Source organism: Colossoma macropomum, unplaced genomic scaffold (assembly GCF_904425465.1).
Source record: "Colossoma macropomum unplaced genomic scaffold, Colossoma_macropomum, whole genome shotgun sequence".
NCBI lineage: Eukaryota > Metazoa > Chordata > Actinopteri > Characiformes > Serrasalmidae > Colossoma > Colossoma macropomum.
In genome coordinates, this window is record NW_023494797.1 from 14,749,559 (window position 1) to 14,768,003 (window position 18,445).

At 39.6% G+C, this 18,445-nt stretch overlaps 1 protein-coding gene across 1 annotated transcript in view; it reads right to left on the bottom strand.

Moving 5' to 3' along the window:
• adam10a (ADAM metallopeptidase domain 10a) overlaps window positions 1-18,445 on the bottom strand; it is a 138,820-nt gene that overhangs the window by 36,371 nt on the left and 84,004 nt on the right. Inside the window, exon 3 of the mRNA XM_036584392.1 lies at window positions 3,433-3,551. Within this exon, the coding sequence (XP_036440285.1) occupies window positions 3,433-3,551 (119 nt within the window). The remainder of the gene's footprint in view (window positions 1-3,432; window positions 3,552-18,445) is intronic.

Here is an 18,445-nt window from a genome sequence, read left to right on the forward strand (position 1 = left end):
TTCACACTGCTAAGGAAACGCATATCATTGAGTGCGTTTACATGCACTTAATAATCCGATAACTGATAATCAGATTTTGTCAGTAATCCGATCAACATGAAAACTCAGGCCCTAGATGAGTCAGACAGTAATCGGATTTCTGCTTGGCAACCGGCCAGTAAACTCACAGAAGACGACGTGACGTAAACGTAACATAATACTCGAACGCCGCTGCTTTTTTCTTTTTTTAAAACACTTTACCTGAAAAATGTAAACCTACAACATCTAGAAGACGAAGAATATTTAAATCTTTAATTTCGTGTTTGGTTTCAGCGTCGCTCTAAAAGTTTTTTTTTGCCATCTCGTTTTAGCACTGCTTGCTTATTTCCAGTACCGCTGGCTGATTTTGCACATGTGCAGACTGAGAAATCCGAAAGAAATCAGAGTAAGAGTTTACATACACTGAGAAATCTGATTACTGAGCTAAAATCCAGCTCTCTTCACCAGATTTCTTAATCAGATTTCTAGATCAGAGTCACACGACTATTTGAATAATCTGATAACTGCAGAAATCCGATTATGATCGGATTTTTGAGTGCTTGTAAATGCAGTCATTGATAAGCTGAATCAGAGTAATAATAAAAGTCCACTGAAGTGTGATGTATAGAGATATTCATGTTTGCTTGCACAAAATTGTAATTTGTGATGTAAAGAGTCTAAAAATCGACAAATGTCCTGCTTTGCTAGATCACTTTCTTTACATATCAAATAAATGCAATGACAGCAGTGAGCAGTTAAATGACTGATGATTAAAGAACAGCAGCTGGTTAAATGGCACTATTTATTAGTATATATTAAATGGGCCTCACAGCCACTATTTAGGGTTGCATCATTGTGCATCCTGCCAAACACTGAATCACAGTAAAGAAGGAAGGTTTAATTGATTTTAAATTGAGTAATTAAGCTTAATCAATTAATCATGACTGTATTCATATAAGGCAGTAAAATAACTAAATAAATGGTAGGAATACATCATAAACTGTACTGATTGACCATGAACTGAAGCCGATCAAAGAATCCGACCCCCCCCCCTCTCTTTCTCTTCTAAAGCAGCAGAAAGAGCGCTGAAAGGCATGGAGGAACCCTGTGGCTCCACTGATGACTATCACTTCAGTATGAAAAGCCCAGAGAGGAGATGCTATTGAAAAGGAAAGCGATGGCAATTTTAGGGCCAGATTTAATAGAACTGTTCCAACTGTTTGCACTTGCTATTTCAATAACACAATCAGTGGCTGGAACACGACTAACGCTCCAGCCAATCTCAGGCCATCTTAATAACTCTGCGCCAGCTCTGCACTCTGGCATCTACTAAACGCTTAAATCAGGCCTGTGATGCAGAGCGAGGCGCTCACGCCGGAGCGCATAGGAGACGTTCATTCTCAGGAAAAACGCTCGGCTTCCCATTAGAGACGAAATGGAAAGAACTGAACTGCTATTCTTATAGAGCACACAGAGAGAGAGAGAGAGAGAGAGAGAGAGAGAGAGAGAGAGAGAGGAAAGTAGGAAAGAAAAAGAAAGAAAATAAAAGAGAGAAAAACAGAGAAAGAGACATAAAAAAAGAAATATACAACAGAAAAGGGAGAAAGCGATAAAAAGAAAGAAACAGAAAAGAGAAGAGAGAAAGTGAGTGACAGAGGGAAAGAGAGGGATAGAAGGAGTGAGAGAAAGAGCTAGAGGAAAGAAACAAAAACAGAGATAGAAAAATTAAGAAAGAATATAGAAAAAGAAAGAAGGAAATAAAGAGGAAAAAGGGGAAAAAGAAAGAAAGAATGAATGGAAGAAAGAGATAAACAAAGGTAGATAGACAGACAGACAGACAGACAGACAGACAGATAGATAGATAGATAGATAGACAGACAGGCAGATAGATAGATAAAAGAGAGAGAAAGTAAAAGAGCAAGAAAGTGAAAAAAGAGAAAATGAGAGGGAGAGAGAGGGAGAGAGGGAGAGAGGGGGAGAGAAAGAGGGGGAGAGAAAGAGAGGGGGAGAGAGGGGGGGAGAGAGGGCGAGAGAGAGAGAGAGAGAGAGAGGGGGAGAGAGAGGGGGAGAGAGAGGGAGAGAGGAAGGGAGAGAGGAAGGGAGAGAGGAAGGGAGAGAGAGAGGGAGAGAGGAAGGGAGAGAGGAAGGGAGAGAGAGGGAGAGAGAGGGAGAGAGAGAGGGAGAGAGAGAGGGAGAGAGAAAGAGAGGGGTGGGGGGGGAGGGATAGAGAATGAGAGGGGGAGAGAGGGGAGAGAGAGAGAGGGAGAGAGAAAGAGAGGGGTAGAGGGGGGGAGAGACAAAGGTGGAGAGAGAAAGGGAGAGAGAGGGGGAGAGAGAGGGAGAGAGGAAGGGAGAGAGGAAGGGAGAGAGGGAGAGAGAGAGGGAGAGAGAGAGGGGAGAGAGAGAGGGAGAGAGAGAGGAGAGAGAGAGAGAGAGGAGAGGAGAGAGAGAGAGAGAGAGAGAGAGAGAGAGGAGAGAGAGAGAGAGAGAGAGAGAGAGAGAGAGAGAGAGAGGGGAGGGGAGGGGAGAGAGAAGAGAGAGAGAGAGAGAGAGAGAGAGAGAGAGAGAGAGAGAGCAATTAAAAAAAACAACCAGAATTTCTTATTTTCATGAAAGTAGTTGATATTTTGTGCGCTAGTCTGAAGAGTCTGGTCCACATTTCTCCTGGACGCCCCCAGCTGGCACACAGACGTGTCAAACTCCAGCACCAGCACACTTGATTTAACATAATGCAGTATTGACAAAAACAAAAACACTCTTACATTTTAATGTAAGTCAATGTAAAGAGATTTTATTCCAAGTGACTTTAGAGCATTTCTATTGGTCCACTCATCATGAAATCTTTACACAACGTAAAGGACAGCTGGTGTGTCGGAATGATGTAGAAAACTAAAAATCGACAAAACTGGAGACACATGGTTTTCACTGGACAGCAATGATATACAGAGAGAAGGAGAGAGAGGGAGAGAGAAGGAGGGCGGGTAACAACTCTGTCATTCACAGCTCCCATCTGACTGAGTTACACCTCACAGGAAAGGGAAGCAATGTGAGTGTCTCCATCCCTCAGTGTAAACACACACACACACACACCACACACACACCACACACACACACACACACACACACACAGATCTCTGTTCCAACTGAATAAATTCTTGGATATCTCATCAAAAACAACAGCCCACTACACAAACAACTCCACTACATCTCTCTCTCTATATGTTTCTCTCTCTCTCTCTCTCTCTCTCTCTCTCTCTCCCACGCAAGAAATAAACTCACAAACAGCAAATAAATAAATTGGATTGAAGATGTGTTTCCGTGGTAACAATTGAGAATGCGAGAGGTGGAGTGGTGGGGGGTTTACGTGTGTGTGTGTGTGTGTGTGTGTGTGTGTGTGTGTGTGTGTTCTCTCACCAAACAGCTCTCCTGTGTAAATGTGTGAGGTGTCGTACGGCGTCTCCTCTCCGGAGATTTCCACCTTCAGATCAGGAGCAAACAGAGAGGTATCCCTCTTCATCCGCAAGTTAAAATGCCTGAGAGAGAGAGAGAGAGAGAGAGAGAGAGAGAGATAGAGAGAGATAGAGAGAGAGAGAGAGAGAGAGAGAGAGAGATCAACTTTTACACTTCTATGTACAAGACAACGTCATTTGCAACTGCCTGAATATCCAGAATGGTCACTAATGCAGACTGACTGTGTATTAATGCCCTATATTTTTCTTGCGTCTCATTTTTTCCCTCCTCCAAACACCACTTACTACATTTGTGCAGGTTTATTTAGCAAAAACAGCCAGAATTCAGTTTATAATTCACCTCTTTTAATCCCTTAGACTTAAACAGACTGTTTTTGTTACTCTGCCTTTAACACTGATTTGTAAATGAACTCTGTTCTGATTGGTTGCCTGTATCGTGCCTCAATCGACAAACAACCTCAGCCGGATGTGTGAATCGTTTGCAGGGCTATAATGATCTGTTTGCTTCCTGACAGCCTGGAACAGCTCTATGTTTGATCAATGTCCTACTCCGATAACGACAGACTGTCAGCAGGAACAACACACTAATAACTCTGTATGAATGGGCGGGGCTTTACTACTGTGGGCAGTCCTATATAAATATGATCATGGCTGTGACATCACAACTACGATGAGTTTAAAACAGGCAATTTTTGCAACTTAATTTCCATGTTTTATTAAAATGTTTTGTGCAGAACTGTGTAGAACTGAGGTGTAACTGCTGTTCCATATATAGTTGTTGGGGTAGGAGAGTCAGAGCGCACATTACGTTGCCGTGCATGCTGGGGACTGTAGTGCAGTGCATTGTGAAACGGGCTATTAATAGAAAATTAAAACACTTTTGTGGGCCGGATAGGATTGCGTGGCGGGCCTGATCTGGCTCTTGTGTTTGACACATGGGATATTAGACAGTACTGATAAGCTGGCCTTATTTAACACTGTGTTTTCTCTTTTACCCGGTTTTCTCCCCAATTTAGTCTTTGCCAATTCCACCTGCTAGTTATGACTCCCCCAATCACACACGATACTATCAACGCTAGGAGGGCGAGGCTAACACAGGCTTCCTCCGAGACCTGTGAAACCAGCCACCGCTTCTTTTCGAGCTGCCGCTCACGCAACGTCACTGGACAGCCAAACGCGCTCGGAGGAAAGCGCCAACCGCCAGATCTGCTACGTCAGCTAACAGACGCCTGCGCTGACTAGCATCGCGCTGAGTGATGGGGGAGAAAGGCAGCCATCCCACCCACCCAGAGAGAGCGAGGCCAATTGTGCTCTCTCGGACTCCCGGCTACGGATGGCTGTAGCATCACCAGGGATCGAACTCGCGATCTCCTGATGATAGGGCCAACGCTTAGATGGTTGTGCCACTTGGGAGCCGTGTTTTCTCTTTTACAGGTACCTGCAACCTGGGTCCCACCTCACCTGGATCCCCCTGGACCTCAGGTAAGTAGAAGTTTAGATTTAGTCCATTAAATGTCTGCCACAATAAAAGTCACCTTAATGTCCACGTAGGCAGGAGGTGAACTACAGTTCTGGTGGTGTGTTAGCATATCCTAACATCATTACACAAACTGACTGAAATGTGAAATATATTCCTATTCATGAATTTTCTTGCTCAGAAAAGTAGTCAGTGACACTAAAAAAAAATAAATAAAAATCTACACCTTTTTGGCTTTGCTTTCTTACATATCAAATAAATGCAAAAAGCATTATTAGATGTGCATTCAGACTAATTTCAATATTTGAATATTGATGAGAGTTAACAAATATATATGTGGTTCACTGCAGGTTAAAATTCAAAAAATGGCCAAAACAAACAAACAAACAAACAAAAACTTCAGCTCAAATTAATGTAGGACTGCAGGGCTAGCTTTTTAGGTGTCAGCACTGGTGTTGCACAAAAAAACAAAAAATCAGCAGCATCCAGCGGAATATCACTGTTTTAAAAACAGCCAAGAGAAAGGACCTGGCTAACATCAGCTAGAGTAGTTAGCCTAGTTAGCAATAAAGCTGTCTGACTTTTCAATCATGTATTTAACAACGCTTCCTTGGCAATAAGCTTAGCTCTGTAGCATAATATACATACTCATTCACTAACACAAGCACACTCAGTCTGTACACTGTCTTTGTCTTTCTGTGATGAAACTTAACAAATACCCAAATATTGATTTCATTATTCTAATACTGGCACCTCAAAACGGTAGTCGAGTACCCTTGCACCCAATGTTAACAAAGAGGGGCAGATTAAGCAGCAGATATATCCACTTATTTGCTTTAGTTAAAAGAAAATCAGCACTGTTATTGTAAATATGTAATTTACTGAGTAATTTACTGATTATTATGATGATTCAATCAAACAAACTGAACAAAAACTACTCATATCTTTCAAAGACTCCAAGATATCTCACTGGAAGAAGACAAAGTCAGGAGCCTTTAAAAAGAATATAAAAACACTATGTGGTGAAATATGCATAAAAAGTATTAATCTACAGGCTCTTTTCCTCCTGTAAGAGAGAGCAGTATAAGAATTTAAAACATGCTGTATTATTGAGCAAAATGTAAACAAAAAGCTTATAAGTAACTGTGACGGCCCTAAAGAACACACCTCAACTGCAGAGACTGGTTTTGTGATTTGGGTCAAAACATGATCTGTTTCACAGCTCTGCTCCAGAAAGCTTTGGCAGGGAGTGGATCATTCTCACTTCCCAGAATTACGCTGAAAACATTATAAGACTACATTTCCCATCATGCACTGACTCATCAGCTGGCAGAAGAAGGGGTGACTCAGCAGCATCACACACACGCACACACACACACACTCTGTCAATGTTTAATACTATGTTTAATAAACCTATTCAATCACAATGAGGAAAAAAATAATATTAATATTTACCTCCTGGAGAAATCTGCAGTGATTAGCTGTCAGTTTACAGGATGATGAAGCTCATTTTAAATTCTACTGCTCACAGAGCCTGACGGATGCATCCATTTATATGCATTTTTTGCTACACAGTGTGTTTATATGTTTATTTTAATGAAGCTTAAAGTATTTTAGAATCTTTAAAAGGCTCTGCATGGTCTGTTATTGATCGTCTCTGTCTTTCTGTGATGAATAGTGATTTTAGTATTATAATACTGGCACTTTAACTGGTACTTGAGTACCCGTGCACTGGTGATAAAGAAAAAAAAAAGAGTGGATTAAGTAGATATATCACTGTTGTCATAAGAAAAGCTCGTATCTCCAAAATGGTAACTTTACAGGAGAAGGAAAAAACCTTCTTTACTTTTAATGTAAGTCAATGGAACCAGACTTCTTTACAAATAATTTTTGGCCATTTCTTTTTGTTCAGTCATCATGAAATTTACACCCAGTGTAAAGGGCAACAGGCATTTTCAAATTACGTCAAAAACTGAAAAACAACAAAAATGAAGATATGAGCAGCGACATCCACTTATTTGCTTTGGTTAAAAGAAAATCAGCGCTGTTATTGTTTAAAATGTAATTAACCGAATAATCTACAGATTATTCTGATGATTAATCAAACAAACTGAACAAAAAATCTCCAAGGTCAAAAGACTCCAAAGTATTTCAAAAATCCAAAATTTCTCCAAAGACTTCAAAATATGTGCACTCGTCATTTTAATGAAGCCTAAAGTATTTTAGAATCTTTTAAAAGGCCCAGTCTGGTCTGTTATTGATTGTCTCTGCCTTCTGTGATGAAAGATAACGAACACCCATACTGGTATTAAGTTTATTTTTTATTGTTTGGCCTTTTTTTAAAAACTATACTACATTTTTCCTGGATTTTCTCCCTCCAAGAGGTCCACTTAAAACATTTGTGTGGGTTTATGTACCAAAACTGATCATAATTCATTGATGACCATTTACCAACCTGTTTTGATCACTTAGAATTAAACAGCCTGCTTTTGTTTCTGTTCCTTTATGGCAGATATATGTAAATGAGCTCTGTTCTGATTGGCTGCTCTGTATTGTGCCTCATTATAAAAGCAGTCTGGGGAGAAACACTCCTTATAACTTCAGCATGAGCTAAACTGCTGCAGGTTGAATAGGCAGACGCATGTATGTGTGTTGGTTTTTGTGACATCACAAGTACAGATGATTCAAAATTTCATATATATATATATATATATATATATATATATTTTACTATACTTTAGGGACTGGGGATGAATGGCAGTTACTGTGACTTTGTATGTGACTGACATATGTAGATGAACTCTGTTATGATTGGCTGTCCTGTATTTTGCCTCATTCACAAAGCACTCAGGGCTGAAACACATGCTAGAACTTTGCACTAAATGGGCGGGGCTAAACTGCTGTAGGCTGAACAGGTGGATGCATGGAAATAAGTCGGTTCTTTAACAATGTTTACATATTACTTCAAACTTCTTCACGTATAAAAAAGCAAGGGGAAATCGGTTTTGCATGATATGACTGGTAAAACACTTGATTACTAATATAATTAATAGTGACAACTTCTACTCTGTTCACCATTCCAGAGCAGAAGTTATTACAATAGATTATGTCAGTAATCAATTAATCTATCCATTATTTTGAAAATATATTAATTACAGAGGATAAAACTGTGAAACTACATTAAATTATAGACATAAATGATGATTCCAATCACACACTGCATGTTTTTAGTGCTGGTTGGGAAGAAGAATCAGCAGCGTATGATGAGCTGTGAAGCGTCTCAGTGTGTTGTGAATGATTCTGCTGCTGGGTGTCTGCAAATGAACGCAGGGAGGATTAATGAGGAACACAGTCGTTGAGTGCAAGGGATCAGCAATTTGTTTTGTTGACAGTAGAGCCACATGCACACGCGCACAGCTGCATTAATAGGCCTGAGCCTCGTGTGCAGTTAGTTGTATTACTGCAAGTCTGACACACCCCAGGGCCAGATTTACCCACCCTGCAACACAGCTGAGCCCTCTCAGCGTGGGGGTGGGTGTGTGGCTGACAGAGGGTGTGTCTCTAACACACACACACACACACCAAAGCAGTGATGCCATCAGCACATACACACATTAAAGTAGCACAAAGTATTTAAAGTTCAAAGCTTGTTCAAAACCACCTCACAACCGAACTCTGTATCACTGCGGCACGGCACAAAAAAAACCCTCGTGCTGTTAATGGAATACTCTTTGACACTGATGCTGCTCACATAGACCACCAAGTGTACTGATGAAGTAAGATCCCATTTTTTGTTTAAACTGAGGGGCTGGCAACTTATGTTCTTAACTAGAACTAGGCTGGTCAGCTAGCTAACAGGCTAAAAGATAGCAAACGGCCTAAACAACTCCACCATTAATATCACAGGCTTGAATTAAAGCACTTACGGTATGATTAACTGTAAAAAGGCAGTACTAAAGTCTAGAAATGTCACTTGAATGAATTACAGGCTTCAAATGTTCCTGTCTCAGTCAGAAGTCGCGTCAAACCCAGGCTGAATCCCAAACGGCTCCGTACTCCCTAGGTAGTGTGCTAGCTAGGAAAGTTTAGAAATTCTAGCCTCTACAGCCAAATAGTGCATCATTTATCCAGTATGGATGTGTCTGAGTACCAAATGACTATTTCTTAGCTGTAATGTTCACCGTTGTGTTGCAGAATCCAGTATTTAAATTCCTACGTAGTGCACTATGTAGGAAGCAGGGAGCTGTTTGAGGTTCAGCCCCAGAAGAGCGGCGCCACTGGATTGGTGCTAAATAAGACTTGTGGTGGTAATTTGGTGACCAAAAAGTACTTTTAGAGCAAAGGTCTTAGCATTAAACAGTGCTGTGTTATCATATGTTCATTGTTATACGATAAAAAGTGTAAAAAATTCATGAAATGATCACAATATTCAGCGATGGGTGACCAAACGATCTTCTCCTCATTCAGCGGCTAATGGTTGCTTGACAAGATATCATATTCCAAAGGAACTACTACATTACTCTAATGTGTGTAAGTGTACAATAGCACAAACAAACTACCAAGACGCTAGCAACCATCCGGGATATCACAGCAACCACATAGCAATATCCTAGCAACCATGACAGACATCATTGCCACCACCTAGCAATACTGTTGCAAACACATTGCAGCACCACAGCCACCACCAGAGATACCATAACAACCACCTAACCGTATTTGTGATGAGTGTTAGGTACACTGTATCTTCCTCATCTTAACAATACTCTTCTTCCATTCAGAACCTGCCGAATGAGGCCATGTTTACAATATTTAGCTACATAAAAGATTTATTTAAAGAGTTTCAATATCGATTTAAATTTAAAAAATCAGAAAAAATATTTTCCTTCTGTGTTGAATCCCATAACTATTTGGTATTTAAAAAGAAAATTCTCTAAACACACACAAAAGACTCTCCCTGTAAAACACACTTCAAACCCACAGCAAATAACAAAAAGGGAGGAAATAAAACTTGAAAAAGTGAAGAACTGGATTATTTTAGGAGACGGCTCATTATAAAACCCCAGGAGCCTTTAGAAGGTTTGCCTTAATTAAAATGCCATTATTTGCAGAAGCGAGGACAGACAGAGTGTGTGTGTGTGTGTGTGTGTGTGTGTGTGTGTGTGTGTAGGGTGGGGTGAGAGTTTCTCATGCTTAGCAGGCTCTATCTGCTTTAATCAGAAGAGACACACAACCTTATGCTGAACACTCCAGGGACGACCCTCATGAACACTGTGAAAACTGATAATCCACATCTGATGCATCAATATCAGTAGATACAGTACCAACACTTACAAACACGACATATCTTACATGTTTGAATATATACAGATGGCTGCAGGAAAAGGGGTGACTGAGGAACATTAGAATCAGCTGTAATTATATTCAGCATTCAGTATGCACTCATTTTCTGTTCAAAACAAAATTCTGATGCAAATGAAAGACAAAAAAAGTCTCTCATCAAAAAAGTGCATATTCTAATTGTCTCTATTCCACTAGTGTGTAAACAGTTGCTCTTGTAACGTTGGTGATAATAGAACTGATAATAGAACTGAACTTAATACCAAATTCCTCAATCAGTGTGATAAGAAGAAGCACCTCAGTGCAAATAAAAAAATGTTTTATTATATGTTTAAATTATGCTTAATATGACCAGGAACATATAAAAATTGTCAATTGTGATTTCAGGTTGACCGTACACTGCTAGAAATAAAGGTTCTGTGCAGGTACATTTTTTGTTCGTCAAGGTACAAACAATCTAAATGTTCCCTCAAAGGTACAACAGTGGTTTTAAGGTTCAATTGTGAACCTTAAATAAGTTTTCCCTTGTGAAAAGTACAGATTTGTACCTTTTTATAACTGAATGTTTTAAAACAGAACAATAAAATAAAAGCCTGGAGACGAGACGGGGTGTGTGGAGTCAACACAACTTAGTAAATATTATTTCAGTGGATTATGGTTCAGTTATGTTCTGAGATGTAGCCTTGAGGGTCCCACCCTGGTGACAAGAGAGGGGACAGCCCCAGTGACAGTTTCATACTTTTTTTTCTGAGAGTGTACTTTAAAGTCAACAGCCAAGGACAATAATTTTAACACGTCTCCCTGTACTTAGTGAAACAACAGGACACATGCTGACTTTAAAACCTCTTACGCTATCGGCTCTTCCCATCGTCTTCTATTATACGCACAGTTTGAGTCAACTGGTTTTCAGTTATTTTACATTTAGGAACAGAAAAAAGCACTGAAATTATTCTCCATGGTAACCGACCAGATTCTACAGATGTAGCAGAAGAAGATCAGTTTTTAAAAAACGTTTATTCCTTTAAAGCTTATGTAAAAAGAACAACAATGTAAAATGGTCGTTATGGAGTTATAAGTGTGGGGAAAGCAAGGCCAAACTCACTAACCGTTTGCTGGAAGTAAAAGGGTTAAGGAGATTTTTCAGAGACAAAGACAGAAAAACAAGCCGAGACACAGGGGAATACAAAAGGAGGGAAAGAGAGGACAAGCAGAAAGAGAGATGGACACACAGTCCCACAGGGCAAGTGGACAGGTGGAAGGAGCCAGGCTCGCCCGTCTAATTAAACCGACCCCCCACACACTCGGCCATGTCAGCCAATTTAAAAGGCAGAACAGCAGAACATCTGCCCTAATCAACAACCAAAACAACAAGAACAGCGAAAGTCAACCAGAACACCTGACACGCCTGGACACTTCTGACACTCTATAAGCGCCGAATTACTGAGCTGTGCTGAAAGGTTTGAGGAAAAACAGCCAGAAAAACATGCGCCTCATACTGTAATCACCACAGGGCTGATTTTAAAAGACAAACACTGGATGTATAACAAAAACTTAATTGCGTTCTTAAATAACACGATAATAAATTACAACTGTAATAAATTGCAACATATAAATCATACCTATTTTTCAAAATTTCTCCATGATTAAATTATTTAGATGTAAACAAAGCTATTGAGGGTGTTTCCATATGAAACACTTAATTACTGACTCTTTACAATAAGGGTGATAGCAAAGGGTCCAGACATCTAAAACCTAAATATAGCCACTTTATTTACTATCCAGAACACCAGTAAACCTATATATATTATATACACGTGTCTACTGGGTTTTTATATGTAATGCTGATGAAGATAAAACAGTGGTAAATCTGAGAAAATAAGTTTTCATGGGCTGCTAAATTGCCTTACGACGCCCTGCATGTACCTCTCCACCACAAACACATTTTTAAACATATTTTATCAGAAATGATCATAAAACAATGTCTCAGATATCAGGCAGTCCATTAATAACAATTTCATGTAGTAACTTTCTGTGAGGGAGCCTTCAAACTCTTCAGACGTCTGGTTCCTATCACCACCATTCCGACTCGGTAAGTTTCTCTAGAACAGAGTATTTCACTTCAAACCACTCTGCATGACTTTGTTTACATTTTAACTATTAATTTATATACAGAAATGTATAAACAAAATGTGGATTTCCCCTTCAAAGACTACAATTTCTGCTGGTCTCCTTCCTAAAATCTGGAAAAAGCACATGTTGTTGATATGTGTGAGGAGATGAGGTGGGTAGTGTGTAGAGAAGATTAGAGGGGGGGGTATTTATCACTGTCCACAAATTAGCCCCACAAAATTAGCACTTCATAGCACACAAACTAACCTCCAAACAATGCAAAGTGGCATCTTTAATATGAGTTTTTATATTTGGCACAGAGAGCAAAGCACCTGTGACCACAGTTGGAGGCGTGAACATTTGGAAGTTTGCTGCCCACTGATACGTAACAGAGGACCAAATAACTCTGTTACATCACAGACTGAGGTGGGGCTGAAGATGCACTGAACAGAATTTCCCATCTAGGTAACAAGTGAGTTTTCCAGACATTATATAGAGATTTTTGGAGAAATTAAAGCGGCAATTAAAGGGGCCTACGCCCTGAGCTCCACTTATGATAATTATAATTCACAGCCATTTTTCAACCTCTTTCATCCCCTAATAATTTATCCCCTAAAATCAAATATGCTCTTTTTTGTTACTGTGCCTTTAAGGCTGATATATGTAAATGAGCTCTGGTCTGATTGGCAGGCCTGTATTGAGGCTCATTCAAAAGGCAGCCGGGGCTGAAACACTCCTTAAAACTTCAGTGTGAATGGGTGGGGCTAAACCACAATAAGCCGCATATATGTACGTGTAGGTTTTTGTGACATCACAACAACAATGAATTCGAAAAAGGCTATTTCTGTAGCACTTTTATGTTCTGGGACTCTAACAGTGCCCACATACTCAACTAATTTTTATAGAAGAAAAAAACTAATTTTTCATCAAACTATTTTTTCTTGAAGATGAATACATGCAACACTGCAAAAAGGAAAAAAAAAAAACTCATCCCTCTTTACAGAGCAAAATGCCCTGCACTTGTGGAATGACTCGCTAGCACTGAGCACTGAGAGTGACTGTAAACTATAAAACACAAAAACAGCTCATATTTTCCATGTGCTGAGTAACAGTCAGTATAAACAGACCTGCTCTCCATCAGTGGAGATTTGAGAGGAGTCAGTTTGTACTTGCACAACAATCAGGATTCAGACCAGACGGGTGGAAGAAACACAAACAATAACAAAACGAAACAAAAACAACACCTAGCAGCTTCAATTCCAGTGAAAAAGCCACAGTGTTGGTGCAGATTCACCAGACAGATCAGCGATTATACAAGCAAACACACTCGTACCATTCAGATCACTAAAGAGAACGGACCACACACTCACACTCACACACACACTCACACACACACACTCACATACACACTCACACACACACTCACACACACACTCACACTCACACTCACACTCACACACACTCACACACACACTCACACACACACTCACACACACACACACTCACACACACACTCACACACACACACACACTCACACACACACACTCACACACACACTCACACACACTCACACACACACACACTCACACACACACTCACACTCACACACACACTCACACACACTCACACACACACTCACATGTTTGCACCCCTTGCCGAATTACAAGCACAATCTCTGCATCAAACTGTTTTTTTCCTGCGAATATAAATCCACAGTTACTTTATGATTGATTGATCTAAAATGATAATTGTGGCATGTGCAAAAGTTTTGACACCCATCTAGTTGTAAAGTCTCAGAAATTAATTAAGTCTTCAGGCCTTTATTGGCTTGTCATTAGGTCGATATAATACGATATGCTTTTCTGAACATATTGTGGATATTGTCACCTGTAGACAATGACTGACTGCCTGCTTCACCATAAAGAGAGCAAAATTAGTCCTGTTTAACTGGATTTAGTGAAACACATTATGCCAAATACTGAACAAAAATGATTGTGTTCACAGTTTTGATAGTATTTTATAAAATGTAGCACTACTGCTTCTTTTTTCGCTGTTCCAAACGATCAGATGTCTGAAAATAAAAGTAAATGTTGTGGCATATTGTGTATCGTGAAAATTTCTTAAAGTATCGCAATATTACATTTTTTCCATATCACCCACCTCTATTAACTGGTGGCATAAATTCTCTGACTCTTCAAAACTTTGGCTAATTCTTAACCATGGGCTCCTCTAAGTAGCTGTCTATGGATCTGAAAATGAAACCAACTGATGGCTATAAAAAGATATCAAAGAATGTATAGCTCACAATTTCCACTGTCCAATATGTTGCTAAAAATGGCAGAGAAGGGAACTGTGGCAGTCAAGATAAGCCAGAGGCAAGTGCTCAAGACTGACGAAGTAAAATGTAACTCTTAAGCCACAATCACCAAAAGTATGTCCAGAGAAAAAAAGGAGCAGCATTTGATGAAAAGAACACCTTGCCAACTGTAAAGGATGGGGGCTGATCTATTATGCTTTGAGGTTGTGAGGCAGCCCAACCTGCCATAAGAAACACTGCCCCTGTAGAAAAAGAACAAATTCCACTAAATATCAGCAAATTCTGGAAGCAAGTTTGAAACAGTCAGTCAGGAGGCTGAACCTGAAAAGCGGCTGGCATATAAAACAGGACAATGATCCAAACATGCACCATGAACTACATCAGGAAATGCAAGCTGAAGCTTTTGGAAGGGCCCTCAGTGCCCTGACATGAACATCACTGCAGTAAGTATATATAAAATGTGTTGCAATCTGGGGAGGAGGAGACATTGTGTGCTGAAGATCTGCTTGAGTCACAGAAAGCACGAATGATTCAGAACCACACCTTCCTAAGCTTGGCTAGGTTTGCACGCCAGCTTATGTTTAACCTTTCATTAAAGGGCCCATGTTCCACATTTTGTCTTGTATTTTATCCTCCCACACCCCTTACTCTATTTGTGTGGCAGTTAATTAACAGTTAATTAACACATGGAAAAGTTTGTGCACCCCTGGTGAAATGACATTTTGTTCACTTTCTAAGTGAAAATAAGTGAACAAACACATCCTCTACAGAGAACAAACTTCTGCCCATTTTATTAGACAATTATTGTTTATTTGCTGACTTTAACATATGGTAAAAAAATAAAATATATAATGTAGCCTGTGCAAAAGGTATGGCACATTTGGGGTTTTTTTGTAATATGTATGTAATGTATGTTTGTATTACAAAAAAAGTTTTTTTTTGTAATACAATTTGCAGAAAAAAGCCATTTTTTAAATGTTGCTTGTAGAATATTTATAGTGAAATTCATGTATTCATTTCACCGGGGGTGTTTAAACTTTTGAAAACAACTGTATATATATATATATATATATATATATATTGTCTCTGTACTGATTGTCTGGCCTGTGTTGTACCTTAAAAAAAACAGAAATCAGCCTGAAATCTACAGAACAAACTGTTAAGCTCAGACTGAAACCTCAGCCAGACATGTGGATCCTTTGGAAGGCTGTAATGATCCTTTTGCTTCCTGACACACAGGAACAGCACAACATTTAAGCATCTTCTACTCCAATAACTCTGCTACAGACTGGCTGCAGAAACAACACACCGCATCACTTCAGTAGGAATGGCCAGGGCTAAACTGCTATGGGCTGAATGGATGGTCACATGTAAATGTGCTTGTGATGTCACAGCCATGATGAACTGGACTGGGGAATGAACGGTATGTTTCGAAACTTTAATACTGGTTACAAACTACATCAATCTTAAAAAAAAAAAGAAAAAGCAAAAAAAAATAGTTATTCCATGATTTGGCCCCTTTAAGAGCCAATTAACAGGAGCTGAATTAGCCTGTAGAAAACAGTCAGGCTTGGCTGGTTATACTAGCAGATGCTAAAGATGAACAATGCAGGTTTTACGAAAGAAACCAAAAAAAGCAGTGACTGAAGAAGGATTCTCCTCCTGGCTCACGCTAACAGATGCTTTGTAACACATGAACATGCACATGTTTTTTTTTTTTTTCCTGCCCAGTGACAGATGACTTCACGGCTGTGTCCACAGCTCCCAGTGGAAGCTCCTTAATTAAGCCTGTTAGCCCATGACTCACACTCTCATTAGTGTCCTCCATCTCTCTCTCAAACCCTACAGAGAACGCTTAATTAGCATTACACCCACCACGCAGACCGCGCTCAGAGAGAGCACTGCCGACCCCCGTCACTAGGGACCGGACAGTGACCGACTTTAATGGTGTATTGTATAAAACACAATATAACAATACTAGTAGTAGGTTGCATATTAAGATTTCTATGGTTTCAGTATTGTGTAGGGCTGGACAATACAAAGACATTTATCATTATCACAAAACAACAAAATACGCTTTTCTAAACATACCATGAATATTGTCAGTCCTTCTTTAACACTGACTAACTGCCTGTTTCACTACAGAGACAGTGTAATTTGTCTTGTTTAACTGGATTTAGCGCCGTGCAGTATATGACATATACGATAAAAACCACTGTAGCCATTTGTTTTGATAGTATTTCCTAAAAGTGGCACTACTGATTCTTTTTTGTCCGTTCCAGATATTCAGATGTCAGAAAAAATAAATATTGTGACATATCATGTGCCATGAAAATGTCTTAAAGTGTCATTATATATTCCCGCCATATCGCCCACCCCTAGTATTGGGTATGTACATATTTTTTCCACCAAGCATAACATTTTTAAGATGCTTAACCCTATTTTTGTAAGTTTACAGTGGCTTGTTATTCTGCGGTATTCCTTCATTATTATTACAAATGGTTAGGGTTATTTAATTAAGTCAATTTTAAACATTTCTATTAAGCAAAATAGTAAATGTAGAACAATATAAAGGCAGACCTGCTGGGTCTTTGTGTAGGCACGGAGCGGGAAGATTATACTGTCTCGTGCCAGAATTTCTCAAATCATTTGTGTCATATGTTCCATTCACTTACACTTCTCTGGCAAGAGCGTGGTGCTGTCCGAAGGAGGTGGCATTGTCGGTGGCGCGAGAGGAAACAAAAGTATGGCAAGTCAGGCATGTTTCAGTAATCTTTCATCCCCTGCTGTGTAGTTGGTTGCAGTCAGAGTTAAGGTTACTCATACTTGTTCTCGAAGGAGTGGACATTAGAGAGATACACGGAAAGAACAGCCAGTCTTTTGGGGTTAGAATTTAGCTTAGCACAGACACAAGATAATAATATCTGCCATATTTATGCCATTCCACTATGAAGGATATGGCAAAACTCATATTTTGAGTTTTCAAACCAGCAATCCAGATGCTGTGCTGTGTTGGCGTGGTGTGTGTGTATATACATACATACATACATACATACATACATACACACACACACACTCCAACACAGCACAGCACAGCATCTATCTATCTATCTATCTATCTATCTATATATATACACACATACATACATACATACACACATACCTTCCGGTCACAGGGCTGGTTCCCTAACCTCCAGCCCACGACAGCCATACCAATAAAATACTAGTGTGGAATTCACTTCAGTGTGTGTGAGTGCTTTTTAAATATTTCAGTATGTTTTAACACGCATACAAATACTAATAATACTAAGTGAAAATAGTTGATAAAACTAAAAAGACAGATAGATAATAGACAATACTAAGAACTTGACTGGAAAACAGATACTGGCAGCCATTATGGGAAAAATACCAGCCTAAGAAACTGAACTTTGTTCAATTCTGTTCCGCCTTTCCAGTGGTGATTAGGACCCCACCTTCCTAAAACACCACACTTCCTGTTTTGTGTTCTGTGAGGAGAATGAATGGCACAGCAGGAGGAAAGCAAAACCAAAAGTAAAAGATTTCATAAACACACAGAGGAATAGGGAGGGACTCCTAAACCATCCTGCACAGGGTCACTCGTTTCTCAACACAGTGAAAAGTCTTAACAAAGAGCAAAATCTGAACAAAATAATATATTTAGATCCTGAACCATAAAGAGCACAGGGCAGAAAAAG